This window comes from Vipera berus, assembly GCF_964194415.1.
Source record: "Vipera berus genome assembly, chromosome: 1".
NCBI classification, from domain to species: domain Eukaryota; kingdom Metazoa; phylum Chordata; class Lepidosauria; order Squamata; family Viperidae; genus Vipera; species Vipera berus.
Genome location: NC_138202.1, coordinates 361293596 through 361319590, shown reverse-complemented (window position 1 = coordinate 361319590; position 25995 = coordinate 361293596). Strand labels below are relative to the sequence as shown.

The following is a 25995-nucleotide window of genomic DNA, read 5'->3' as shown; positions in this document are numbered from 1 at the left end:
CGTCAGCAGCCCCTCCGCATTTGAAAGACCAAGGCCCCTCTTTCGAAGGCAGCAAAGTCCACATTTTGGACAGACAGGACCGCCGGTTTGAAAGGGGGTCCAAGAGGCCATCTGGGTCAAAACTGAACAGCCTTCCCTCAACAGAGGGGGGGGGGGAAATACAACACCACCCATCTCCTGTTTACAACACAGGCCTTTCAGCCGTTCCAAAAAGGTTCCACACCTGTTTTACACTCAGGTGACCCAGGTGAAGATACAGATAAACCTCCAAGTGGCCTCCAGCACTCCCAGAAAGAGGGCGAGTGACCAGATGACTGCAAGGAATGTCAATCCCTCCATCCTCCACCATTCAGTCAGAACTGAAGAAGCTTCTGGGATGAGAAGCGAAAGGTCTTCAAAGGAAAACAAGAAAGTCCAGTTGCCTCCTGAAAAAAAAAGCGCCTTTGGGACGATCCTGACCTGGGTGAGGGAGAATCTCCACAGACGTTCTGCCCATGGCAAGAATCCCATCGGAGAAGCATTTGCCCTCCTGGGGAAACGAGACCTTCGCGAAGGACCCTCACCTCCGCTGCCGTCGATTAATGCCTTCACGGGACCTGCAACGTCCACTGCGGCCGAAGAATTGGAAGGGAGCGAGGAAGGGGTAGCTAAACCAGGAAGGGGACCCGGGCTGACCTTTCCATCTGGAGACGAGAGAAAAGCAAAGAGGTCAGGTCAGGTTAGGGTTACATCTCCCAGATCTGGACAGACTGCTAAATCCCTTTATAACAGGGGTCTTCCAACTTGGCCCTTTGATGACTTGTGGACTTCAAGTCCCAGAATTCCTCAGCCAGCGTGCCTGGCTGAGGAATTCTGGGACTTGAAGTCCACAAGTCATCAAAGGGCCAAGTTGGAAGACCCTTACTGGTGGACTTCAACTCCCACAATTCCTCAGCCAGCATGCCTGGCTGAGGAATTCTGGAAGTCCACAAGTCATCAAAGGGCCAAGTTGGAAGACCCCTGCTTGTGGACTTCAACTCCCAGAATTCCACAGCCAGCATGCCTGGCTGAGGAATTCTGGGAGTTGAAGTCCACAAGTCATCAAAGGGCCAAGTTGGAAGACCCTTACTGGTGGACTTCAACTCCCACAATTCCTCAGCCAGCATGCCTGGCTGAGGAATTCTGGAAGTCCACAAGTCACCAAGTTGGAAGGCCCAAGCCAGTGCAATGAAAACTAACAAACGCTCGGAAACGGCTGTGATTACAGTAGTCCTCGACCTACGACCACAGCGGAGCCCAAAATTTCTGTTGCTAAGCGAGACATTTGTTGTAAGTTCTGCCGCATTTTAAGACGGCTCTTTTAGCCAAAGTTAAGTAAAATCACGGCAGTTATTAAATCAATAACCCGGTCATTGTGAATCTGGCTTTCCCCCCTGACTCTGCACGTAAGAAGGTCGCAAAAGGGGATCACCGTGAACCCAGGGGACAGTGCGACCGTCATAAATGTGAGCCGGTTGCCAAGCCTTTGAATTCTGATCACCTGACCATGGGGACGCTGCAAAGGTTGTTAAGTGTGAAAAACGGTCAAAAGTTATTTGCAACGCCGTCTTAAGTTCGAATGGTCACTTAAGTCGAGGACTACCTGTATCCTTTATGACAACTGTCCTGTTGGCGTGCACAGCAAAAGAATCAAAATCTATTTGTGAGTGGGGGCTAGACACAGAAGGAATTACGACTGGGAAAAGGCAAAAAAACAGAGGAGAATTATTTCTGGTTGAGAGAAAAACCTCCTTCTTCTACCTCTTATTCCAAATTTAGCTTCTGGGATAACCTGCACACTCTGAACAAGTTCTTTGTGCCGCTAAAAAGCTCTTTGTTCGATATTTGCATTGTCAAATTATGGCAATCTCCCTTCGGTCCCTCCGGATACAAATAATAGAGCAGCGCCTCAGTACTTGTCGGTTATTCGTTCCAGGAACCGGTTCCGTGGAGACAGGCTTTTCCACGGACTGGAGGGCGCGTGGTTTTGTGTGCTGCCCGCATCCCACGGATGGGGCTTTGCTGGTTTGTGCAGCCCGGTTGCTGGCGTGCCGCGGCCCGGTGCTGGTTCACGGACCGGAGGTTGGGGACCCCTGTTCTAGATGATGCAACGAAATCCAAAACCGACAAGTCCTGAGAAAACCACGTGAACTTACCACGGGACCCGCTATTTCAGCGGGAAGAAATAGCGAGTCACGAGGCAGAGCCGAAGTCGGCAAGTCCTTCCTTGCATGTCGACTAGCGGGAGAAAGAGGAGGATTCTGCTTCAAAGGGCGTCCAATTACAAATTCGACGCATTTTGAAACAGTCAAGCCTCGAGATACGACTGGAATAAATACGTTAATAAACAATAAACCTCCCGTGAAGACAAACCATAGAGGGGACCTTAGGTAGCAACAGCAATAGCACTTAGTCTTATATGCCACTTCATAGTACTTTTACAGCCCTCTCTAAGAAGCTTTACAGAGTCAGCCTATTTACACCCCCCCCCCCAAAAAAAACCACAATCTGGGTCATTTTACAGAGTCATTTTCCATCCTCAGAAGGACGGAAGGCCGAGTCAACCTTGAGCCGGTCAGGACCGAACTTCCTGGCAGTGGACAGAATTAGCCTGCAATGCTGCGTTCTAACCACTGCGGCACCAGGACAGGAAGGAAGGAAGGAAGGAAGGAAGGAAGGAAGGAAGGAAGGAAGGAAGGAAGGAAGGAAGGAAGGAAGGAGATGGAGGGAGAAAGAAGGAAGAAGGGAAGAGAGGAAGAAAATGGGAGGGAGAAAGAATGGAGAAAGGAAGGAAGGAAGGAAGGAAGGGAGGGAGAAGGAAGGAAGGGAGAAAATGGAGGGAGAAGGAAGGAAGGAAGGAAGGAAGGAAGGAAGGAAGGGGTGAAAGGAGGGAGGGAGGGAAGAAATGGAGGGAGAAATAAGGGAGGGAAGGAAGGAAAGGGAGAAAGGAGAGAGGGAGGAAATGGAGGGAGAAAGAAGGAAGGAGGGAAGGGAGGAAGGAAGGAAAGGGAGAAAGGAGGTAGGGAGGGAGGGAGAAAGAAGGAAGGAGGGAAGGGAGGAAGGAAGGGAGGAAGGAAAGGGAGAAAGGAGGGAGAGAGGGAGGAAATGGAGGGAGAAAGAAGGAAGGAGGGAAGGGAGGAAGGAAGGAAAGGGAGAAAGGAGGTAGGGAGGGAGGAAATGGAGGGAGAAAGAAGGAAGGAGGGAAGGGAGGAAGGAAGGGAGGAAGGAAAGGGAGAAAGGAGGGAGAGAGGGAGGAAATGGAGGGAGAAAGAAGGAAGGAGGGAAGGGAGGAAGGAAGGGAGGAAGGAAAGGGAGAAAGGAGGTAGGGAGGGAGGAAATGGAGGGAGAAAGAAGGAAGGAGGGAAGGGAGGAGGAAAGGGAGAAAGGAGGTAGGGAGGGAGGAAATGGAGGGAGAAAGAAGGAAGGAGGGAAGGGAGGAAGGGAGGAGGAAAGGGAGAAAGGAGGTAGGGAGGGAGGAAATGGAGGGAGAAAGAAGGAAGGAGGGAAGGGAGGAAGGAAGGGAGGAAGGAAAGGGAGAAAGGAGGGAGGGAGGGAGGAAATGGAGGGAGAAAGAAGGAAGGAGGGAAGGGAGGAAGGAAGGGAGGAAGGAAAGGGAGAAAGGAGGTAGGGAGGGAGGAAATGGAGGGAGAAAGAAGGAAGGAGAGAAGGGAGGAAGGAAGGGAGGAAGGGAGAAAGGAGGTAGGGAGGAAGGAAATGGAGGGAGAAAGAAGGGAAGGGAGGGAGGAAATGGAGGGAGAAAGAAGGAAGGAGGGAAGGGAGGAAGGAAGGAAAGGGAGAAAGGAGGTAGGGAGGGAGGAAATGGAGGGAGAAAGAAGGAAGGAAGGAAGGAAGGAAGGAAGGAAGGAAGGAAGGAAAGAAATGGAGGGAGAAAGGAAGGGAGAAAAGGGAGGGAGAAGGAAGGACTGCTGGCAGCCGGCAGTCAGCAGAAGTAGCCTCCAGTACTGCACTCTAACCACTGCGCCACCCTGCTTTGGGACGAGGCCCAGGGCTGCAAGACAGCAGAGCAGCCTCAAGCCACAGCACAGAGAGCAGAGCCCTGGACTTCTGTAGCCTGTGTCCACTTTGTGCCACGCCAGGCACGGCCACAATCGCCAAGTGCAGCCCGGACCTGTTTCCTTGGCGTCACCCAGGCATCCACGGCAAACCTGACTCCAGCAGTTGTACTGGAAAGACATAGCAGAATAACAGAGTGGGAAGGGACCTTGGAGGTCTTCTAGTCTAACCCACAAGTCTTAAAAGCTCCAAGATTGGACACCCCTGAGATACGGTCGCCTGCTTCAGCAGGGGGTTGGACTAGATGGCCTCCAAGGTGCCCTACAAGATTCCAGACTGCCCTTCTTAAAAGAGGCTTTTTAAAAATATCTTGCCTTTGGAAACAAAAAGGCCTTTATTTAGGATTTCTGGCAAGCGGGGGAGGGGGAGCAGAAGCCCCCCCCCCCGGTCATCCTCTGTGCTCACCTGGAGGTGGGGCTGACGAACAAAAGCCGTGGGCAGGGGCCACGGCGGAGCCTCCCTCCCCTACAGCTGCCTGGTGGGGAGTGAGTGCCCACGTGGCGGAGACGGGAGAGTCCGCTGCGCCCAGGTCCGTGGCCAGCAGAGGCCCGATCGGCGCCTGAGTGTTCTTCTGCGGCCACGCCGTGGCAGCTTCCAGGCTGAAGCAGGAGCTGGGGATGGAGGCCAGCAGGGTGGTGACGGGCACGGCGACCTTGTGCGGGCACGAGACGGGTCCCGCGGCGTTCTCCGTCTTCACCACCGCGCCAGCCACGTGGTTGAGGAGCCCGTAAGCCGCCGGGGGAGTGGTGGGCCTCGGCCAGGGCTGCTGCCGGTGAGACACGGAGCCGCCCTGCCCGCTCAGCCTAGACGATGCGGGTGCCGAGGCCTCGCTGTAGAAGCTGGGGCCATTGATTTTCACCTCGGCGGCCCCACCGAGGCCGTTGGAGGTCCCACAGGGGGGAGCCTTCTTGGGCCTGTCCGCGGAGGAGGGGTAGGGGGTCTCGTCCTGCAAGGAGTTCTGGGGGGTGAGCCCCACGGGGCAAGAGGCCGGACAGTTGGAAGGGGTGGTGGGCTTGTCCGCGGCCCGGTACGGACTGGCCAGGGAGCCGTCGGCCGCCAGCACCGGCTTGACATCCCCTTTCTCCAGCTGCTCCGAGTCCCAGGAAAAAGGGGCCTGCTTGGCTGATAAGTGTTTGAGGATGCTGCACTGCAGGGCCACGATGCTGCACAGCCACTGAAAGAGAAAGGGAGGTCAGAGGTCAGGGAGGATAAACGGTCAGCTTTGCCCCCCCCCCCGGTCTCGGTCCAGCCGCAGGTAGCCCTGGCAGGGCTGGTCCGAGGTGGCGAACTGCCCAGAGATAGAGCTGTAAAGCGCTAGGGGGGGCAGTATGCAGGCAGTCCTCGACTCGACGACAAATGGAGCCCAACCTTTCCGTCACTCAGCAAGGCGGCTAAGTGAAATTTTGCCCCATCTGACGACCTCTCTTGCCCAGTTGTTAACTCAGGAACAGGGTTGTTAAATGAATCTGCTTTCTCCATCGTCAGAAGGTTGCAACCGTCACGAGTACACGCCAGTTGCCGAGCCTCTGAATTCCGATCCGCAAGGTGTGATGCCGCCATGGTCGTTTGGTGGGAAAAACACTCCCCTCTTTTCACTGCTGTTGTAACTTTGAATGGTGGCTAAACGAACCCGTTGCCAAGTCCAAGGACCTGCAGTTACGCCCTCGACTTACAACAGGGACTATTCAAAGTTACGACGGCACGGAGTAAAGTGATTTATGACCATTTTTCACACTTATGGCCACCAAAGCATCCTCGCGGCCGGGGGATCGAAATCCACACCCTCATATGTATGACCGTTGCCGCCTCCCCGTGGTCACATGATCAAAATTTTGGACCCTTAGCAACTGACTCGCATTTACGACCGCCTTTTGTGACCTTCTGACAAAGCAAAGTCAATGGGGAAATCCAGGTTCATTTAACCACCAGGCTACTAACCCAGGGGTCTTTGAATGTGGCCCTTTGATGACTTCTGGACTTCAGCTCCCAGAATTCCTCAGCCAGCGTGCCTGGCTGAGGAATTCTGGGCGTTGAAGTCCACAAGTCATCAAAGGGCCACGTTCAAAGACCCCTGTACTAACCTATCAGCTTTCACTTAATAACCGTGGCAAGGAAGGTCATGAAATAGGGCAAAGCTCACTTGAGGAATGTCTCGCTTAACGACAGAAAATTTGGGCTCAATCGTGGCCGTAAGATGAGGACTTCCGGCACATGTCTAAGCCCGAGTGGCAATTGCTATTGTCCGGGGTTGCTGGGACCCTCGGCCTCCAGAAGCCACGTCTGGATCCCAGCAGGCCTTCCTTCCTGGGAGAGCTCGAATCCTCCTCCCAAAGCCGCTGTCGCTAAAGGAGGACCCCTGCTGGAAATGCCTCGGGAACCGTCGCATCCGCCAAACGGGCACGAAATCGGAGGCTGCTTCTCGGAAGGAGGACTCCCCTTCTCCAGAGAGGTTTTGCGCCAGGCAGAGGTATTTTGGACTCTCCCCCAGCCCTTTGAATCCTGGTTTAAAGTATGCTGGCCTGTTGTTTCTTATTACAAGTAACCCTCCACTTGACAAACATTCATTCATTTAGGGACCGATGTTAAAAGTGGTGGGGGAAAAAATGACTTGGGACCAGCTTTTTTTCACGCTTAACGATCTTTGCCTGCAACGGTCAACAAGTCGTAGGATCAAACTGGGTCGCCTGATCAAAATCCACGTCAGGAGTGAAAACATGGCAGCTATGGGCCTCGTTGTTTTCATCTTGTCATTAGAATAAGGGACTGGTGTGTGTGTGTGTGTGTGTGTGTGTGTGTGTACGCGTGGGGGGGGGTGATGCTTCGAATAGTTTACAGAAAACAAAAGCGAAACTTTTCAGAAATGAAAGAAATCTTGGATAGTTGAGCCAGAGGCAGACAATCCGGTCACAAAATTGGCCACGTGATCAAAATTCGGGACACTCGGCAACCGGCCGGTGCTTATGACAGTTTGGCAAACGACCGGTGCTTATGACGGTTCGGCAACCGGCCAGTGCTTATGACAATCCGGCAAACGGCCGGTGCTTATGACGGTTCGGCAAACGGCCGGTGCTTGTGACGGTTCAGCAACTGGCCGGTGCTTATGACGATTCGGCAAACGGCCGGTGCTTATGACAGTTCAGCAACCGACCGGTGCTTGTGACGGTTCGGCAAACGGCCGGTGCTTATGACGGTTCGGCAAACGGCCGGTGCTTATGACGGTTCGGCAAACGGCCGGTGCTTGTGACGGTTCAGCAACTGGCCGGTGCTTATGACGATTCGGCAAACGGCCGGTGCTTATGACAGTTCAGCAACCGACCGGTGCTTGTGACGGTTCGGCAAACGGCCGGTGCTTATGACGGTTCGGCAAATGGCCGGTGCTTATGACGGTTCGGCAAACGGCCGGTGCTTATGACGATTCGGCAAACGGCCGGTGCTTATGACGGTTCAGCAACCGACCGGTGCTTATGACGATTCGGCAAATGGCTGGTGCTTATGACGGTTCGGCAAACGGCCGGTGCTTATGACGATTCGGCAAATGGCTGGTGCTTATGACGGTTTGGCAAGCGGCCTGTGCTTGTGAGGGTTGTGGTGTCCTGGGCTCACGTCATCCCCCTTGGCGACCTTCTGTCCATGGGGGAAGCCGCTTAACAATCGCATTGCTGACGGGGCGACTGCAAGGGGTTCGCTTAAGAGCGGTGGCAAGGAAGGTCGTAAAACAGGGCAAAGCTGGCTCGATAAACGCCTTGCTCGCCCGCGGGAAACGTCTGTCGCGGTCGTAAGTCAGGGACTACCTCTGTTCCAAATCTGTGGCCTGCTTCCCTTGGGCTCTTCTAGCAGCAGCCCCTGCCCCAAGCCGAGGAAGGGGGCTCCGTGGGGCAGAGGGGAGGGCCCTCCTTGGTACGAGGCGACCCGAACCGACCCAACTAAGGGAAGGAGCCGGGCTAATTGGCCTCACTGGGTTTCTGTGGGGGCTGGGGGAGCTCGGCTTGGGTGGGATGGAATAATAATAATAATAATAACAACAATAATAATAATATGATGGATGAAATGTGTAACAGTGATACCCATTGTCATCGGGGCACTGGGAACTATGTCCAAAAACTTTTCAAAACACATCAAGAAACTGCAGATTCCTGCAATAACTCCAGCAAAGCTGCAAAAAAATTGCGCTACTCGGAACATCTTACATTTTAAGGGGGTACCTGATTGATACCAAGGATGCCGGCAGCAACCCGTGTCAACCATTAGCGCCAGTCAATCTGAGTGTTCAGTTGACTGAGTTTCATGTTTTATGAATAAAAGCTTTATAATAATGATGATGATGTTGGAAGGGACCTTAGAGGTCATCTAGTCCAACCCCCTGCTCAGGCAGGAAACCCTATACCATTTCAGACAAATGGCTATCCAATCTCTTTTTAAAAACTTCCAGTGTTGGAGCATTCACAGCTTCTGGAGGCAGGTTGTTCCACTGGTTAATTGTTCTCACTGTCAGGAAGTTTCTCCTTAGTTCCAGGTTGCTTCTCTCCTTGATGAGTTTCCATCCGTTGCTTCTCGTCCTGCCTTCAGGCGCTTTGGAGAAGAGCTTGACTCCCTCTTCTTTGGGGCAGCCCCTGAGATACTAGAAGGCTGCTATCATGTCCCCCCTCACCCTTCTCTCCTGAACTTTTACAGAATAACAGAATGACAAAGTTGGAAGGGACCTTGGAGGTCATCTAGTCCAACCCCCTGCTCAGGCAGGAAACCCTATTCCATTTCAGACAAATGGCTGTTCAGTCTCTTCTTAAAAACTTCCAGTGTTGGAGCATTCACAACTTCTGGAGGCGAGGAGTTCCACTGGTTAATTGTTCTAACTGTCAGGAAGTTTCTCCTTAGTTCCAGGTTGCTTCTCTCCTAGATTAATTTCCTCTGCCGGACGGCCCTGTCCCAATTCTAAGACCCAGAGAGGGGGGCGTTGGCTGCAGCCTGCCAGGAGGGCAACCCCCTGACCCTGCCCATCCTCCTCCCCAACTGCCCCCCCCCCCACAAAAAAATACGAGGCGTGTCAGCCGTTACCTCTTGCTGTTCAGCCTGGGCGGCTAAGTGCTGGGAAGCGCTGCCGGGGGGCTTCGGCAAAGACTCCTCGGAAAACCCGTTGCAAATCAGCTCCCCGTTTCGGATGGCCGCCGGCGCCATTAATGCTGGTGGGATCCGATACTGGGACTTGATGGCCTCCGGGACCTGCGGGCAGCGGAGAAGAGAAGGTCGTTACGGCCATCGGAGGCTGGCATCCCCTGGCACTGCAAGGGAGGCCACGAGGATGGCTGGGGACGCCCGGGAGGGCTGTCGGATCTGCCGTCGCTTCAGCCGGGCTTCCCCTGGTGGCAGCCTGGCGTAAAACACGGGGGGAGCGGAGCGTGGTGAAATGATGGGAAACAGAAGCCGAACCAAGAGCCCTCCAGGGACACCGGTTGGGCCCATCAAAGAGGCGCCAAACCTCAGAAGTGTTACCAAAACATGAGGGGTCCTGGGTTGCTCTCTGAGCTGGGTGGTTTCCTTGCAGATGTTTCATGACCCAACTAGGGAACATCCTCAGTGCTAGAAGGGGAGGGGTGGTTTGTGGGGGAGAGGAGGAGGAGGAGGACTGTGGGGTCTGAGGCGCTCACTGAGTCTGGATGGTTTCCTTGCAGATGTTTCAGGATCCAACTAGGGAACATCATCAGTGCTAGAAGGGAGGGGGGTTTGCAGGGAGGAGGAGGAGGAGGAGGAGGAGGAGGAGGACGACTGTGGGGTCCTGGGTTGCTCTCTGAGCTGGGTGATTTTCTTGCAGACCTTTCATGACCCAACTAGTAACTTCATCAGTGCTAGAAGGGAGGAGGAGGAGGAGGAGAACAACGATGACTACAGCTGTGGGTCCTTGGTGCTGAGTTTGGTGGTTTCCTTGCAGACATTTCATGACCCAGAGAACGTCATCGGTGCTAGTTTTGTGTAGAGATGGTGGTGGTGGAGGAGGAGGAGGAAGAAGAGGAAGACTGTGGGGTCCTCGGTGCTGAGTTTGGTGGTTTCCTTGCAGACATCTCATCACCGAAATAGAGAACATCATCAATGGTAGATTTGTGTAGAGGTGGTGGTGGTGGTGCAGGAGGAGGAGGAGGAGGAGGAGGGGGGGAGGGGGAGGACTGTGGGGTCCTTGGTGCTCTCTGAGCTTGACTATTTTCTTGCGGACGTTTCACGGCCCAGCTAGGGAACATCATCAGGGCTAGTAAAGAATGCAGTTTGCTCTCAGTTTTATATTCTGCTGGTTTGCCCTGTCAGTGTCCATGGTCTTAAGAGATGCTTTGGCTGTCGGCTCTCGGGCAGTTTCTTGGTTGGGCTATTGTTCCAATCCAGTTCTAGCCCTGAGTTGACCTAGTCTGGGTAAGGAAACCACCCAGCTCAGGGAGCGCCCAGGGCCCCTCACGTCAACCCTGAGCTACAAACATCCTCCTTTATTGTTACCAAAACAACTAATTTCAACTTTATGGGACACTGGAAAGATGACCAGGGAGGAAGTCACGGAATGACAGAGCGGGAAGGGACCTTGGAGGTCCTCTAGTCCAATCCCCTGCACAGGCCTATACCATTTCAGACAAATGGCTCAGGCCCGGGGTACTTGCGAGACCACCTGCTGCCATTGTCAACCTCCCATCGCCCGGTCCGCTCCCACAGAGTCGGGCTCTTCAGGGTTGCGACCCCCAGGGAATGAGTTGCCCCCGGTTGCGACCCCCAGGGAATGAGTTGCCCCCGGAGCTGCGGACGGCCCCTGACCTTCTGTCCTTCCGCCGTGACCTGAAGACCTGGTTGTTCCAACAAGCGGGCCTGGACTGACTACGTATTTTAATTAGGCTTTTACTGGGTTTTAAATTGTCATGTTATCGTTGTATTTACTAGTTTAATTCTTTTTAAATTTTCATTCTATGTTTGCTCTTTTTTAATTTTTATTGTTGTGAGCCACCCTGAGTCCTTAGGGAGAAGGGCGGCATACAAATTTAAGTAAGTAAGTAAGTAAGTAAATAAATAAATAATAAATGGCTGTCCAAACTCTTCTTAACCTGGCTAATGCTGGAATCTTCAGCTTTCCTACTCTGTACCCACTTGGCTTTAGTAAAAGTATACCTTTTGCTGCAAATGGGTCATGGGTCATGGGTCTTTCTTTCCTAAATGCCCAGTTTGGGGTAGAAATAGAATAGAGAATGTAGAGTAGAGTAGAGTAGAGTAGAGTAGAGTAGAGTAGAGTAGAGTAGAGTAGAGTAGAGTAGAGTAGAATCAGAATAAGGAATAGAATAGGAATAGGAATAGGAATAGGAATAGGAATAGGATAGGATAGGATAGGATAGGATAGGATAGGATAGGATAGGATAGAATAGAATATGGAATGGAATGGAATGGAATGGAATGGAATGGAATGGAATAGAATAGAATAGAATAGAATAGAATAGAATAGAATAGAATAGAATAGAATAGAATAGAATAGAATAGAATAGAATAGAATAGAATAGAATAGAATAGAATTGGAAGGGACCTGGGAGGTCTTCTAGTCTAGCCCCCTGCTCAGGCAGGAGAACTTATACTATCTCAGACAGGTGAATGTCTAGTCTCTTCTTAAAAAACTCCAGTGATAGAGCGCCCGTGATTTCTGGAGGCAAGGAGTTCCACTGGTTAATTCTCCTCACTCTCAGGAACTTTCTCTTTAATTCCAGGTTGCTTCTCTCCTTGATCAGTTTCCAACCATTGTTTCTCGTCCTTCCCTCTGGTGCTTTGGAGAATAATGTGACCCCCCTCCTCTTTGTGGCAGCCCCTCAAGTACTGGAACGCTGCTATCATGTCCCCCCTATTTCTTCTTTTCTTTAGACCAGCCAAACCCAAGTCCCGCAGCCGTTCTTTGTATGTTTTAGCCTTCAGTCTCCTTGGATCCTCTCAGCTGCTACTCTTTGCACTTTTTCCAAACTCTCCAACTTCTTTTTGGTGAGACGGTGACCAAAACTGGCTGCAGTATTCCAGGCGTGGCCTTACTAGGGTTTTTATAAAGCGGCACTAATACCTTCGCATGATCTTGATTCTAGGCCTCTGTTTATGCAGCCCAGCCAGGATTGTGTTGGCTTCTTTTTTTTGGGGGGGGGGGGGCCTGCGGCGGATGCCGCTGCCTGTGTGACCTGGGGTCTCCTACCTTGAGCCCCTTCCTCTTCCCCGACTGGACCACCCGGCGGTTGGGCGGGTGCTTCTTGTGGATCCGGTTCAAGAAGTCCACCTTCACCGCGTGCTGAGAGATGGTGTCCTGGAAGCGGTCGAAGACCTGGCAGCGGTTGCTGAGCGTCATGTTCTTCTGGTTCAGCTGAAAGAGACGGAGCGGAACTAAGGAAAAACAGCCATTTGCTCTCAACCCCCCCCCAGCCCCCGCCCACCACCACCACCCCGACTCCAAGGGGAGGCCCCGGCTTACCACCACGTGCTCAATGTGATTGGGGCACATCCAGCGGCCCAGCGGCATGGCCGTGAGGGGGGGCTCCAGGCAGTCCATGTGGAAGAGGAGAGGGCAATAGTCGCACTGGATGAGGGGGGCCACCCGGCAACTCCTGGAAAAGAAGACCACAAACCCTTACTCCGTGGAGAAGACCGAAGTGGGGGGTGGGTGGGGATGGATGTCCTCTTGGACTTTTCCCCTCTCCCTTTTTTAAAAAAAAATAAAAAGTTTTTTTTACTGAATTTTATAAGGTTAGGGGAGGGGATATAATCAGAGTTTGGGATGGGGGTTATTTATTTATTTTATTTTATTAAATTTATATACCGCCCTATTCCCGTAGGACTCAGGGCGGTTTACAGGGAAAATTAAAAAGCGTAACATACAAAAATTAAAATCACTTCAAACAATTAATTAATTCAAGTCCCCGAAATTTAAAACTAAAACCCAATTAAAAATTAAAACCCCTCAGTCTGGGCCAGACAGCTCGAAGAGCCAAGTTAGGATGGGAACGGGCTTGGAAACAACATTGGGGCTGCCTCCCACCCCCCAATAACATTTCCAAGCTTTAGCAAACAGACTATCGTCCGGGTACAAATGTCCAATTAACGCTAATTAACGTAACAGCAAATAGCTGTAATGTATATGCCAAACGGTCATCACAAGCGGTTTCAGTCGGTCAATACGTATCATTCTTCTCACCAATATACATTCAAAATAACATACCACGTTCATTTCTGGCTAGTTCGTTTGCCTAACTGTTGGTAAAAATTTATCCCAATGAATTGAATCCTCTTTCTCTTTAATCTCCAAGTTTAATCTCTCCATTTCTGCACACTCTTAATATTTTCTTGATTAAAATCTCCTCAGCTGGTAGGTTTTCATTTTCCCAGTACTGGGCAAATGCTATTCTCGCTGCTGTCAATACACGCAATATTAGATCCTCCTTCTCCTTTCCTCTGGTCATCCCACCCTGTCACCTCCTGCCAGGGGTTAGGGTTAACCCTAACCCTTGTAACGTGAGGAAGCACTTCACTTGTGACCTGCCAGCCCAACTGTGGGGAAGCAGAAAAAGAGGAATTCCATCGGGGGATTCAGAATGACAAGAGTTGAAAGGGACCTTGCAGGTCTTCTAGTCTAATACACACAAACACACACACACACACACACACCTTGCTCAAGCAGGAGACCGTAGACCACGTCAGACACAAGTGGCTGTCCGGTCTCCGGTCTCTTCTTAAAAACCTCCAGTGATGGAGTACCCACCCTTTCCCAATAAAGGAGAATATTTGCAGCTCAATCTTGAAATGAGGGGTCTTTGGTGCTCTCTGGGCTGGGTGGGTTTCTTGCAGACGTTTCATGACCCAAGTAGGGAACATCATCAGTGCTAGAAGGGAGGGGGCTTTGTGGAGAGGGGCCTGGAAGAGGAGGAGGAGGAGAATGAGGTCCCTGCCGCTCTCCGAGGTTGGTTATTTTCTTGCAGACGTTTCATGACCCAGCTAGGGAACACCATCAAGTGCTAGTGCTGACCATGTTACCTAGTTTAGGTAACGAAACATCTGCAAGAAATCAAGCCTGTTCAGAGAGCACCAAGGACCCACTACCCTTTCCACTGATCCATTGTTCTCACTGTCAGGAAATTCCTCCTGAGTTCCAGACTGCTTCTTTCCCGTTGATAGGGCTCGCAACTTGGGCGTCCTCCTGGATTCATGGCTCAATTTTGAAGATCACATAGGAGCCGTGACCAGGGGGGCTTTTGTCCAGGTTCGCCTGGTGCGCCAGTTGCGACCCTATCTGGACCGGGATGCCCTACGCACAGTCACTCATGCACTCGTGACCTCCCGGTTAGACTACTGCAACGCTCTCTACATGGGGCTGCCCTCGAGGACCACTCGGAGGCTTCAGCTGGTGCAGAATGTGGCCGCGCGAGTTGTGATGGGGGTTTCCCGATACTCCCATGTAACACCTCTACTCCGCGAGCTGCATTGGCTTCCGGTTGCCCTCCAGGTGAGATTCAAGGTGCTGGTGATGACCTATAAAGCCCTGAATGGCCTGGGTCCGGGTTATTTGAGGGAACACCTGCTGCCGGCATCAAGCTCCCTTCGTCCAGTGCACTCGCACAGGGAGGGTCTTCTCAGGGTGCCGCCGGTAAAAGACTGCTGGTGGATAACACCCAGGAGGAGGGCCTTCTCTGTGGGTGCGCCTGCCCTCTGGAACCAGCTGCCCGTGGAGCTCAGGACTGCTCCTGACCTCCGTTCATTCCGCCGGGACCTGAAGACCTGGCTCTTCGAGCTCTCTGGCCCAGGCTGAGAATTTTAATTTTAATTTTAATTGGGCTTTTTTTTTAACTTTTTTTCAGGGACTGTTGTAATTATTTTTAACTGTTTTTAACTTTTGTATTTCTTGTTTTAAATTACCCTGTAAACCGCCCTGAGTCCTTCGGGAAAGGGCGGTATATAAATCCAATTAAATTAAAATTAAATTTAATTTCCTGGAGGACCTGACAAGGCCAGGCCAGCACAGAGGCAACTTTAAGCTGAGGTGCGTGCGTGCGTGCATGCGTGTCTGTGTGTGTGTGTGTGTGCACGCCCGCGCCCGCGGGGGTGCTGCTGAGCTTCTGAAATGGGGACCATCTCCCCTTCCCATGCACAGGTATAAGACCCCAGCCCAAGCCCCAGGTATGTCCCCACAGGTACGGGACCCCCCCCCCCCCGCCTGAGCCAAGCTGATACCTGCTGCACGTGAAGCAGACTTTCACCGGCAAGGGAACCAGGCCATTGTGGTCCAGCTCGTGCTGTGCTTTCTTGACGTTCTTCCCGGAACTCTCTTCCTTCCTTCTCCGCTTACTAGTACCTGGCAGGGCAGAACAGGAAGTCAAGCAGAACAGGAAGAGAGCTGCTCCGGGAGTGAGATGGGTGGTCTCTAAATGTGATATACTACAAACACACACACACACACATACACACACACATACAGGGAGAGAGAGGGAAAGAGAGAGAGGGAGGCAGACAGGATAGATGACGAGTGATAGATCTCTAAATTTGATGCACACAAGCATACAGACACATTAGAATAGAACAGAATAGAACAGAATAGAACAGAACAGAACAGAACAGAATAGAATAGAATAGAACAGAACAGAACAGTATCTGGAAGGGACCTTGGAGGTCTTCTAGTCCAGCCCCCCGCTCAAGCAGGAGAACCTATGCCACTCAAACACATTTCAACCTATACCATTTCAGACAAGTGGCTGTCCAGTCTCTTCTTAAAATAAATAAATGATAGGTAGGTAGATTGATGATATAGATATAGCTCTTTAAATTTGATACACACAGGGAGATATAGATCCCTAAATAATGCACACAGACACCCCCACCCTAGTGGATAGATGACAGGTGAAAGATCCATAAATTTGAGATATATAAACATACATATACACACGGGGGTGGGGGGAAGAATACATGACCGATGATAAGATCTCTAAATTTGATACACACAGGATGCAGACCCAGAGATAAGAGAGAGAGAGAGAGAGAGACAGACAGACAGACAGACAATAAGGTAGGTAGGTAGGTAGGTAGGTAGGTAGGTAGACTGATATTATATACAGACCTCTAAATTTGATACACACAAACACACACCGATGACAGACAGACAGGGCTAGGCAGGTATTGGGGATCTGAAGGGGGAAATCTGCCCGGGCTCACCCTCAACTGCAGGGCTGGGCAACTCTGGCAGCCCCTTTATGACCTTCACGCCCTGGGGACTTCAACTTCCGGAATGCTGGGTACCACCGCTGCCTCCCCCCCTGCTCAAGCAAAAGACCCCCTGGCTTGGCTCAACCACCCACTATGCTTCCTGGTCCAGGCGATGCCGGAAGCCAAGCGGAACCCCCCTCCCGGATGCCCCTTTGGGCCTTGCCCCGCGGCAGGGCAGGCACAGCCCCGCCCTTGCAAGGGGCTCCCACGCCAAGCGCCGCTGCTGCCGCTGACTCACCTGGCAGGGCCGTGGTGCAGGTGAGCTCGTTGGGCAACTGGAACTGGGTGGGGTTCCTCTCCATGGCGGCCGCGATGAGCAGTTCGAAGGGCCGCTTCAGGTGAGGCTGCCCCCCCTCGGCTTCCCCCCCGGGGGCAGAGTCGTCGTCCACGTCAATTATGTCCTCGTCCACGTCGTTCTGCTCCGAGTTGGGGGTGTCAGTGCTGGTGTTGGAGGTCGGGGTGCCGGGCCGGCTGGCTCTGCGCTCCAAGAGCCGGGCGTGGGGAAGGGTCCGGAGGCTCCCACCACCCGCCCGGTCCAAGTAGTCAGCATCGCTGGTGGGAGACGAGGTCCTCTTGACGGACTTGTCAACCAAACCGTTCATGTGACCGAGTTCCTTTTTCTGCTCTCTCTTCTGCAAGACACAAACCAGCCGTCAGTCTTCCCATGGAAGCCCTGGTGTGTGTGTGTGTGTGTGTGTGTGTGTGTGTGTGTGTGTGTGTGTGTGTGAGAGAGAGAGAGAGAGAGAGAGAGAGAGAGAGAGAGAGAGAGAGAGAGAGAGAGAGAGAGAGAAAGAAAGAAAGAAAGAAAGAAAGAAAGAAAGAAAGAAAGAAAGAAAGAAAGAAAGAAAGAAAGAAAGAAGAAAGTTTAAGTTTAAGTTTATTTGATTTCTATACCGCCCTTCTCCCAAGGGACTCAGGGCGGTTCACAGGGCATATATAAATAGCAGTACAAAAATTAAAAAGAAATTAAACCAATGCCCAATTAAAATACAACAACAATAAAATAGTAAAAAACCAATTAGAAACCCATATTCCCCCATCAGGCCAGACCAGCTAGTTCAAATAAGTGGGTTTTCAGCCCGCGGCGGAGGGAGCGAAGGTCTGATGTCATCCGGAGCTCAACCGGCAGTTGGTTCCATAGTGCCGGGGCACCCACAGAGAAGGCCCTCCCCCTGGGGGCCACCAGTCGACATTCCCTGACCGGAGGCACCCAGAGGAGGCCCTCTCTGTGGGCACGCACAGGGCGGAGGGGAGTTGACGCCGGCAGCAGGTGGTCCTCGAGGTATCCCGGACCCATGCCATGTAAGGACTTAAAGATCATAACCAAAACCTTGAACCTCACCCGGAAGACAACTGGTAACCAATGCAGCTCGCGGAGCAAAGGTGTAACATGGGAGTACCGGGAAACTCCCAAGACAACTCTCGCGGCCGCATTCTGTACCAGTTGGAGCCTCCGAGTGGTCTTCAAGGGAAGCCCCATGTAGAGAGCATTGCAGTAGTCCAGGCGAGAGGTCACGAGCGCATGAGTGACCGTACACAGGGCATCCTGGTCCAGATAGGGCTGCAACTGGTGCACCAGGCGAACCTGGGCGAAAGCCCCCCTAGTCACGGCCACTATATGATCTTCCAGGGTAAGCCGTGAATCTAGGAGGACTCCCAAGTTGCGAGCCCTATCCACGGGGGGTAAGAGCTCACCCCCCATAGAAAGCGATGGAACATTTTGAATGTCCCGGGATGCCGGAATGTACAGCCACTCAGTCTTGTCAGGGTTGAGCTGAAGTCTGTTCCTCCCCATCCAGACCCGAACCGCCTCCAGGCAACGGGACATCACAGCGAGGGCATCACTGGGGTGGTTTGGGGTCGAAATAAAAAGTTGGGTATCATCGGCATATTGATGATACCCAACTCCAAAACCACGAATGATCTCACCCAGCGGTTTCATGTAGATGTTGAACAGGAGAGGCGAGAGGACCGACCCCTGAGGAACTCCACAAGCGAGCGTCCCAGGAGATAGGAGGAGAACCACTGAAGAACTGTGCCTCCCACTCCCAATCCCCTGAGACGCCGCAGCAGGATACCATGGTCGATGGTAACGAAAGCCGCCGAGAGGTCTAATAGGACAAGGACAGAGGAATATCCTCTGTCCCGAGCCCTCCAGAGATCATTCACCAGAGCGACCAATGCCGTCTCCGTGCTGTACCCGGGCCTGAAACCCGATTGGTACGGGTCTAGGTAATCCGCTTCATCCAGAACCAGAGGGAGCTGATGCGCCACCACACTCTCAACAACCTTCGCAAGAAAGCGAAGGTTGGAGACTGGACGAAAGTTGTTTAACACAGCTGGGTCCAAGGCAGGCTTCTTGAGGAGAGGTCTCACCACCGCCTCCTTCAAGACGGTGGGGAAACTACCCTCACTCAAAGAAGCAGATATGACTGCCTGGAACCAGCCTCGTGTCCTCTCCCTAGCTGCATAAACCAGCCAAGAAGGGCACGGATCCAATAAACATGTGGTGGAGCTCAACCTCCCCATAATCCTGTCCACTTCCTCAGGGGTCACAGAATCAAACTCCTCCCAGATGACATTGACAAGACCGCCCGTGTCCTGCTCGTCGGACTCTGCCCAGTTGGAGTCCAAACCGGTCCGAATCCGAGCGATTTTATCCGACAGATGTTGACCAAACTCCTCGGCATGACCCTGCAAGGGATCGTCCCTCACCTCCTGATTGGAGAAAGAAAGAAAGAAAGAAAGAAAGAAAGAAGAAAGAAAGAAAGAAAGAAAGAAAGAAAGAAAGAAAGAAAGAAAGAAAGAAAGAAAGAAAGAAAGAAAGAAAGAAAGAAAGAAAGAAAGAAAGAAAGAAAGAAAGAAAGAAACCAGGTGAAGAAAGAGATAGGTGGGTAGGTAGGTAGGTAGGTAGGTAGGTAGGTAGATAGATAGATAGATAGATAGATAGATAGATAGATAGATAGATAGATAGATAGGCAGGCAGGCAGGCTAAAGAAAGATACTCCTTTGGAGATGCAGCAGCAGCAGCAGCTGGAAACTCTGTGCCCCACATGCCGGGGTGGGGTGGGGTTGGGGGGTCCCAGGGCTGGGAGAATATCTCTGCTTATCTCCACTTGCTCTCCGGACTGGCCCTGCAGCTGCTGCTGCTGCACCTTCTGCCTGCCTCTCCGCTGACCAGCTGCAGCCCAGCCCAGGCGCTTCCCCTCCTCCGCCGTTCCCCCCAAGGAGGAGCAGCCAAGGGGGCAGCCCTCGTTCTCTCCCTGCCGCTGCCACCTAGAGACAGCGGGAGCCCCCCCCCACCGTTGTTTTCCAACTTGCTGGAAGGAAGTGGGGGGCTTGGCAAGGGAAGCGTCCGTCCGGTGGAGAGGGGAAGAGGCCGGTGCCAGCCTGGGCCTGGGAGGAGCGGGGTCGGCCTGCCCCGTCCGGGGCCGCAAGTGGCCCAAGGAGGTGGAGCCACCTGCAGCTGCCTGAGAGTGGGGAAGCGCTGATTCCCATGCTGCACTTCAGGCCAGTAAGTTACTCCTTAGGGGTGGGGGAGTCGTTTATCTCCAAGGTTGACCTAGGTTGACTCAGCCTTCCGTCCTTCTGAAGTCCATAAAACGAGGATCCAGACCAGACATGTCAAACACAAGGCCCGGGGGCCGGATCCGGCCCGCGAAGTGGTTTCATGCGGCCCGCGAAGCCATCCTGGAAACAGCGAGGGACCGGCCCCCACTGCCTTGGCCCTGGCCCAGAGACCCTCCTCCTGCCAGAGACCCTCAGATCTGTCCCTCTCCTGCCCAGGCCCCCATAGGCACCCTTGATGCGAACGAGCGAATGTAGAGCTGGCCACGCCCACCCAGTAGGACATACGCACTCTAGCCACGCCCACCCAGTAGGCCACGCCCACCCAGGCCATACCCACCCGGCCCCTTGAGGGCAACCGCAATGCCGATGCGGCCCTCAATGAAATTGAGTTTGACTCCCCTGATCCAGACTGTTGCGGGCCAAATGCTGGCTCTGTAAACGGCTTAGAGAGGGCTGTAAAGCACTGGCGAAAGTGGTATATAAGTCTGAGTGATTTTCTCAGATTTATAATGCACTTTCCCCCTTAACACTGAGGGGCCAAAAGAAAAAAAAAGAAAAAGAAAAAAAAAAGGGTGTTCAAAGAGGCTTTTTTGTCTGCTGCAACAGCGCCAGCTGTGCTTTTGCTTATTTCCTACAGCTGTTGGGATCCATTCTTTGGCTTCCAGAGAGGAGGAAAGAGGTTGTGTGTGTGTGTGTGTGTGTCTGGATGCCCAAAATCTCTTTACCTTCCGGCGCACGGTGCAGCGATGGCACATCCATTCCCCGGGAGGCAGCATCTCCTCGCTCAACGGAGGGTTGCTGTGGGAGGAGACAAGAAGCACAAATGAGTTGCGCGCATTCTGCCACCCTCACAACTGGCGCTGCGATTCGACAACTGGAGGGCGCCTGACTGCTTCTGCGTCCTGCTTTCATCGTCAAACTTCGGTTATTACCCTTCTTTGCCCGGGAAAGAGGAAGTATCTCCATCTATTTTTTTTAAAAAAAACTTTATTTATTTATTGGTATCCAGCCTTCTTCCTTTTGTTTTTTGTTTACAAGTAACGCAAGACTGCAGACATATCCAACATACCTCTCCTCCTCCTATTTTCCCCAGAACAACAACCCTGTGAGGTGGGCTGGGCTGAGAGAGAGAGAGAGAAGGATTGGCCCAAAGTCACCCAGCTGGCTTTCATGCCTAAGGCGGGACTAAAACTCACCCTCTCCTGGTGATTGGCCCAAAGTCACCCAGCCGGCTCTTCTGCCTAAGGCGGTACTAGAACTCACCGTCTCCTGATGATTGGCCCAAAGTCACCCAGCTGGCTTTTGTGCATAAGGTGGGACTAGAACTCACCCTCTCCTGGTGATTGGCCCAAAGTCACCCAGCTGGCTTTTGTGGCTAAGACGGTACTAGAACTCACAGTCTCCTGATGAATGGCCCAAAGTCACCCAGCTGGCTTTTGTGCATAAGGCGGGACTAGAACTCACCCTCTCCTGGTGATTGGCCCAAATTCACCCAGCTGGCTTTTGTGCATTAAGGCAGGACTAGAACTCACCCTCTCCTGGTGATTGGCCCAAATTCACCCAGCGGGCTTTTGTCTCTAAAGCAGGACTAGAATTAGAACTATTTCTATGGCACACCATGGAAATGGTCTGGAAGCGACACCCAGACCCACACCCCCCTTGTCTGCCAGACCCCAAAGCTTGCTGCTCCTTCTGTTTAAAATCAGGAGGCAGAAAAGCCAGCAGCCATTTTGAGAGCACAGCTCAGGAATCAGGGAAGCGAACAGGACCAACAGCCTCAAGAGCATTGTGAAAAACCCACACAGCGACCGACCGCAGTGAAGAAGGCACAGCTGGGGAAAGCTGGGGGGGGAAATAAGAGGTACATTCGCTTAGCTTCCTGATCCCCCCCCCCGCACCCCCCCCCCCGGTGTCAAGTTTCAGGGGCACCCAAATCCAGAACACGGCAGAGAGAAGGGTTAGCTGACTTTTTTAAAAAAAGGGAAAAAAAGAGGGGGGTGGTTTTTCCACATGCAGTTACAACAATCCCAATTAACACCTGCCTTCTAATTAGAAGAGCTTTCAGGAAGTAAAACCTGAAGTGGGATATTGCTAGCCACACTACTTCATTGATCAGCTGGAAGACATCCAGGGAAAAAAAAAAAAGGAAGCAGGGCGTACACAGAGCGCTACTAAGACTTTATTCACTCGTCTCCGAAGCTGAGCTGCTTTTACGCATGGTTTTTGGCAAGAGCCCAGCTCCATGGCCCAAAGTTAACATTTTTCAGGTGTCCAGTTGAAAAGAATTTTAACAGGAGGCAACATCCAAGGTCCTGAAAAAAGGCACAAAGAGCTTCCCAAGATTGTTACGCGCTTGGCTGTTTCCTTCCAGGAAGAGTACGCTGCTACTACTACTACCACCACCGTAGCTTGTTAAGATTTAAGGCCCCGAGGGCAGGAAGTGACGTCTGCCAGTTACGCCATGTTCTTACGGGACGTGTGATGCATTCTGCAAATTTGTCACACACACACACACACACACACACACACACCCCAAAAAGGAGAGGATTTCCTAAATCGGCCTGATTATGAATCACTTACAGCACCGTGTGTGTGTGTGTGTGTGTGTGTGTGTGTGTGTGTGTGTGTGTGTGTGTGTGTGTGTGTCTGTCTGTCTGTCTGTCTGTCTGTCCACACCTTGGAAACTTTAAAGCCTGTGGACTTCAACTCCCAGAATTCCTCAGCCAGCAGGGAAATGATGAGTTTTATTGAAGGGCACAGCTTCCCTGAGCTACATACAAGTCAAGCCGATGTTTATTACGGTCAAAGGCCCAGAGCAGGTTAAAAACCCTCCAGGAATATCCAGTTAAAAATTCTAGCATAAAATAATAAATAACAGAGAAAAATCTATCTTCGAACCACACAATCTGGCATCCAATCTGTCCGTTGCACACTGTCAAACCACAGCGTAGCCCAGGGGTCTTCAAACGTGGCCCTTTTTAAGACTTGTGGACTTCAAAATTCCTGAGGAATTCTGGGAGTTGAAGTCCACAAGTCTTAAAAAGGGCCACGTTTGAAGACCCCTGGCACAGCCTAACTATTAGATAATCTCCATCCTTACCTGTGAGGGCCCCTTAGTCATACTAAATACTAAAGTGCAAGAGAGGGATACCGCAAAAGGGTTTGCTGCATTAATTGTGTAAAATAGCTACGATGGATTAATCACCTATTTCCGAGGAAATAATTCTGGGAGTTGACATCTTAAAGCTTAAACAGGTACTTTAAGACCTTAAAGTTCCTAAGGTTGGATGCCCCGGGCTTACAGGCTTATACAATAATTTACAGGGTAGCTCAGAACTACGCAGGGTTTTCCTGCAAAAAAAACCCAGACCCACTTGCTGTTTTCCTGGGGGGGGGGGAAGACACATAAGCAACTCAACACCCCCAAACTCATTCCTCCCACGTCCCACCCCTGTAAAACCTGACTGGGTCCCCTGACTCGCACCCTGGACCCTCTGCCCAAATCCTTCTGGGGTGAAAACACCTTTGGCTAGCTGTCCAGCCAGACTCCACTGCCACTGGGCAGAAGCCCAACGCTGGAGGGGGGCACAGCGGCGCAAGGGCTGCCCCCAAGCAAGCATTTTTCTCCGGCTTTTGGGTGGATCTAGAGACAGACGGAGCGCTGTTCCCTTCCCACCGGAGTGGTCCCTATTTTTCTACTTGCATTTTTTACGTGCTTTCGAACTGCTAGGTTGGCAGGAGCTGGGACGAGTAACAGGCGCTCACTCTGCTACGCGGCACTCGGGATTCAATCCGCCAAACTGCCGACCTTCTGATCGACAAGCTCAGCGTCCTTAACCCACTGAGCCATAGATAGATATAAATAGATTATAGATAGATAAATTGACTCGTATTTATGACCGTTCCCAGGGTCCCTTTTGCGACCTTCTGACGAGCAAAGTCAAGAGGGAAAAGCCCGATTCGCTTAACAACCATATTACTAACTTAAAACAACTGCAGCGATTCGCTTAACAACCAAGACAAGGAAGGTCGTAAAACAGGGCAAAATTCACTTAGCCACTGTCTTGCTTGTCAAGGGAAGTTTAGGGCTGAACTGTGGTCGTAAGGTATAGGGTTTCCTGCCTGAGCAGGGGGTTGGACTAGATGACCTCCAAGGTCCCTTCCAGCTTTATTATTATTATATAAAACTTTTATTCATAAAACATGAAACTCAGTCAACTGAACACTCAAAGTGACTGGCACTAATGGTTGGCACGGGTTGCTGCCAGCATCCTGAAGACCTGGTTGTTCCAACAAGCGGGCCTGGACTGACCACGGTTTTTAATTTGGTTTTTATTGTGTAAATTGTCCCGTATTTCTTATATTCATTGTTTAATTCCTTTTTAAATTTTTGTATTTTATGTCTCTTAATTTTTGTATTTTATGTCTCTTATTGTTGTGAGCCGTCCTGAGTCCTTAGGGAGAAGGGCGGCATATAAATTTAACAAATCTCAATCTCAATCTCTCTTCTGTCCCGGAGGATCAGCACAGCAACCTTGCCTCGGGGGGGGGGGGGGGTCTGTGTGTGTGTCCATCCCGTTTCAGTCACCAGCACCACTGCTGCGGTTTAACTCAGGGGTCCCCAACCCTCGATCCGTGGTCCGGCACCAGGCCGCGGCATGCCAGCAACTGGTCCACACAAACAAGCAAAGCCCCATCCACGGGATCCAGGCAGCACGCAAAACCACGCGCCCTCCGGTCCGCGGAAAAACCTCTCTCCACGGAACCGGCGGTCCGTAGTCGTGCCCGAAAGGTTGGGAGCCTCTGGTCTAACTGGTCGAGGCGTTCCCTGGAGGAAGAGGAAAATGCATTTCACCTTCCCGATAAGGTTCTATAAATAGGCTGCAAACCAGTCCACAACCTTTCAGGATGAAAAGCGATACCCGAATGAAATAGGATCCCCAGTTGAGTGGCAGAAAAGCAGGCTCAGAGCCACAAAGCCCGTTTCATGAGGCACCTTCCCTGTCCTGCGAAACTCCGGCAACCCGAGGGAGCAGGAAAGACGTGAACCCCGATGTCCTCACAACTGTCTGGGTTTTACCTTTAGGCAGGAAAAACCGAAGGTGCAAGTACAGACTGGGCGAGGCCTGGCTCCAAAACAGCCGCTGTGAGAGAGACCCCGGAGTCCCGCTGGACGATCGCTTGACCGTGAGCCAGCCGTGTGCAGCAGCCGCCAAAAAAGCTAACACAATCCTGGCTTGCACAAAGAGGAGGCGTAGAATCAAGATCACGTGAAGTATTAGCACTGCTTTACAAGGCCACACCTGGAATACTGCAGCCTATTTTGGTCACACAAAAAAAAAGATGTAGAGAGTTTGGAAAAAGTGCAGAGAAGAGCAACTAAGATGATCCAAGGGCCTGGAGACTACAACACACGAAGAACGGCTGCGGGACTTGGGTTTGGCTAGTAGTTTAAAGAAAAGAAGAAATAGGGGAGACATGATAGCAGCGTTCCAGTATTTGGGGGGGGGGGTGCTGCCACAAAGAGGAGGGGGCCAGGTTGTTCTCCAGAGCACCATAGGGAAGGACGAGAAACAATGGTTGGAAACTGATCAGAGAGAGAAGCAACCTGGAATTAAGGAGAAACTTAAAGGAGAAAGTTCCTAACAGTGAGGATAATTAACCAGTGAAACAACCTGCCTCCAGAAATCGTGAGCGCTCCATCGCTGGAGACTTTTAAGAAGAGGCTGGACAGTCACTTGTCTGAGATGGTATAGGTTCTCCTGCTTGCGCAGGGGGCTGGACTAGAAGACCTCCAAGGTCCCATCCAGCCCAAGGATTCTATAATTCAGGAAGGGAGGGAGGGAGGGAGGGAGGGAGGGAGGGAGGGAAGAAAGGAAGGAAGGAAGGAAGGAAGGAGGGAGGGAAGGAAGGAAGGAAGGAAGGAAGGAAGGAAGGAAGGAAGGAAGGAAGGAAGGAAGGAAGGGCCAACGGATGGAAGCTGATCAAGGAGAGAAGCAACCTGGAATTAAGGAGAAACTTCCTGACAGCGAGGACAATCAACCAGCGGAACAGCTGGCCTTCAGATGTTGTGGGCGCTCCATCGCTGGAGACTTTTAAGAA

The 25995-nt window shown here is 52.0% G+C and overlaps 1 protein-coding gene across 5 annotated transcripts in view; it reads right to left on the bottom strand.

Moving 5' to 3' along the window:
• PHF12 (PHD finger protein 12) overlaps positions 1-25995 on the bottom strand; it is a 58757-nt gene that overhangs the window by 9990 nt on the left and 22772 nt on the right. For all 5 annotated transcript variants that reach the window (XM_081337821.1, XM_081337823.1, XM_081337822.1 and 2 more), the window contains exons 3-10: positions 20619-20691; positions 16562-16955; positions 15298-15418; positions 12548-12680; positions 12275-12439; positions 9145-9309; positions 4498-5266; positions 564-683 (exon numbers count right to left, since the gene is read on the bottom strand). In XM_081337821.1, the coding sequence (XP_081193947.1) occupies positions 564-683; positions 4498-5266; positions 9145-9309; positions 12275-12439; positions 12548-12680; positions 15298-15418; positions 16562-16955; positions 20619-20691 (1940 nt within the window). The remainder of the gene's footprint in view (positions 1-563; positions 684-4497; positions 5267-9144; positions 9310-12274; positions 12440-12547; positions 12681-15297; positions 15419-16561; positions 16956-20618; positions 20692-25995) is intronic.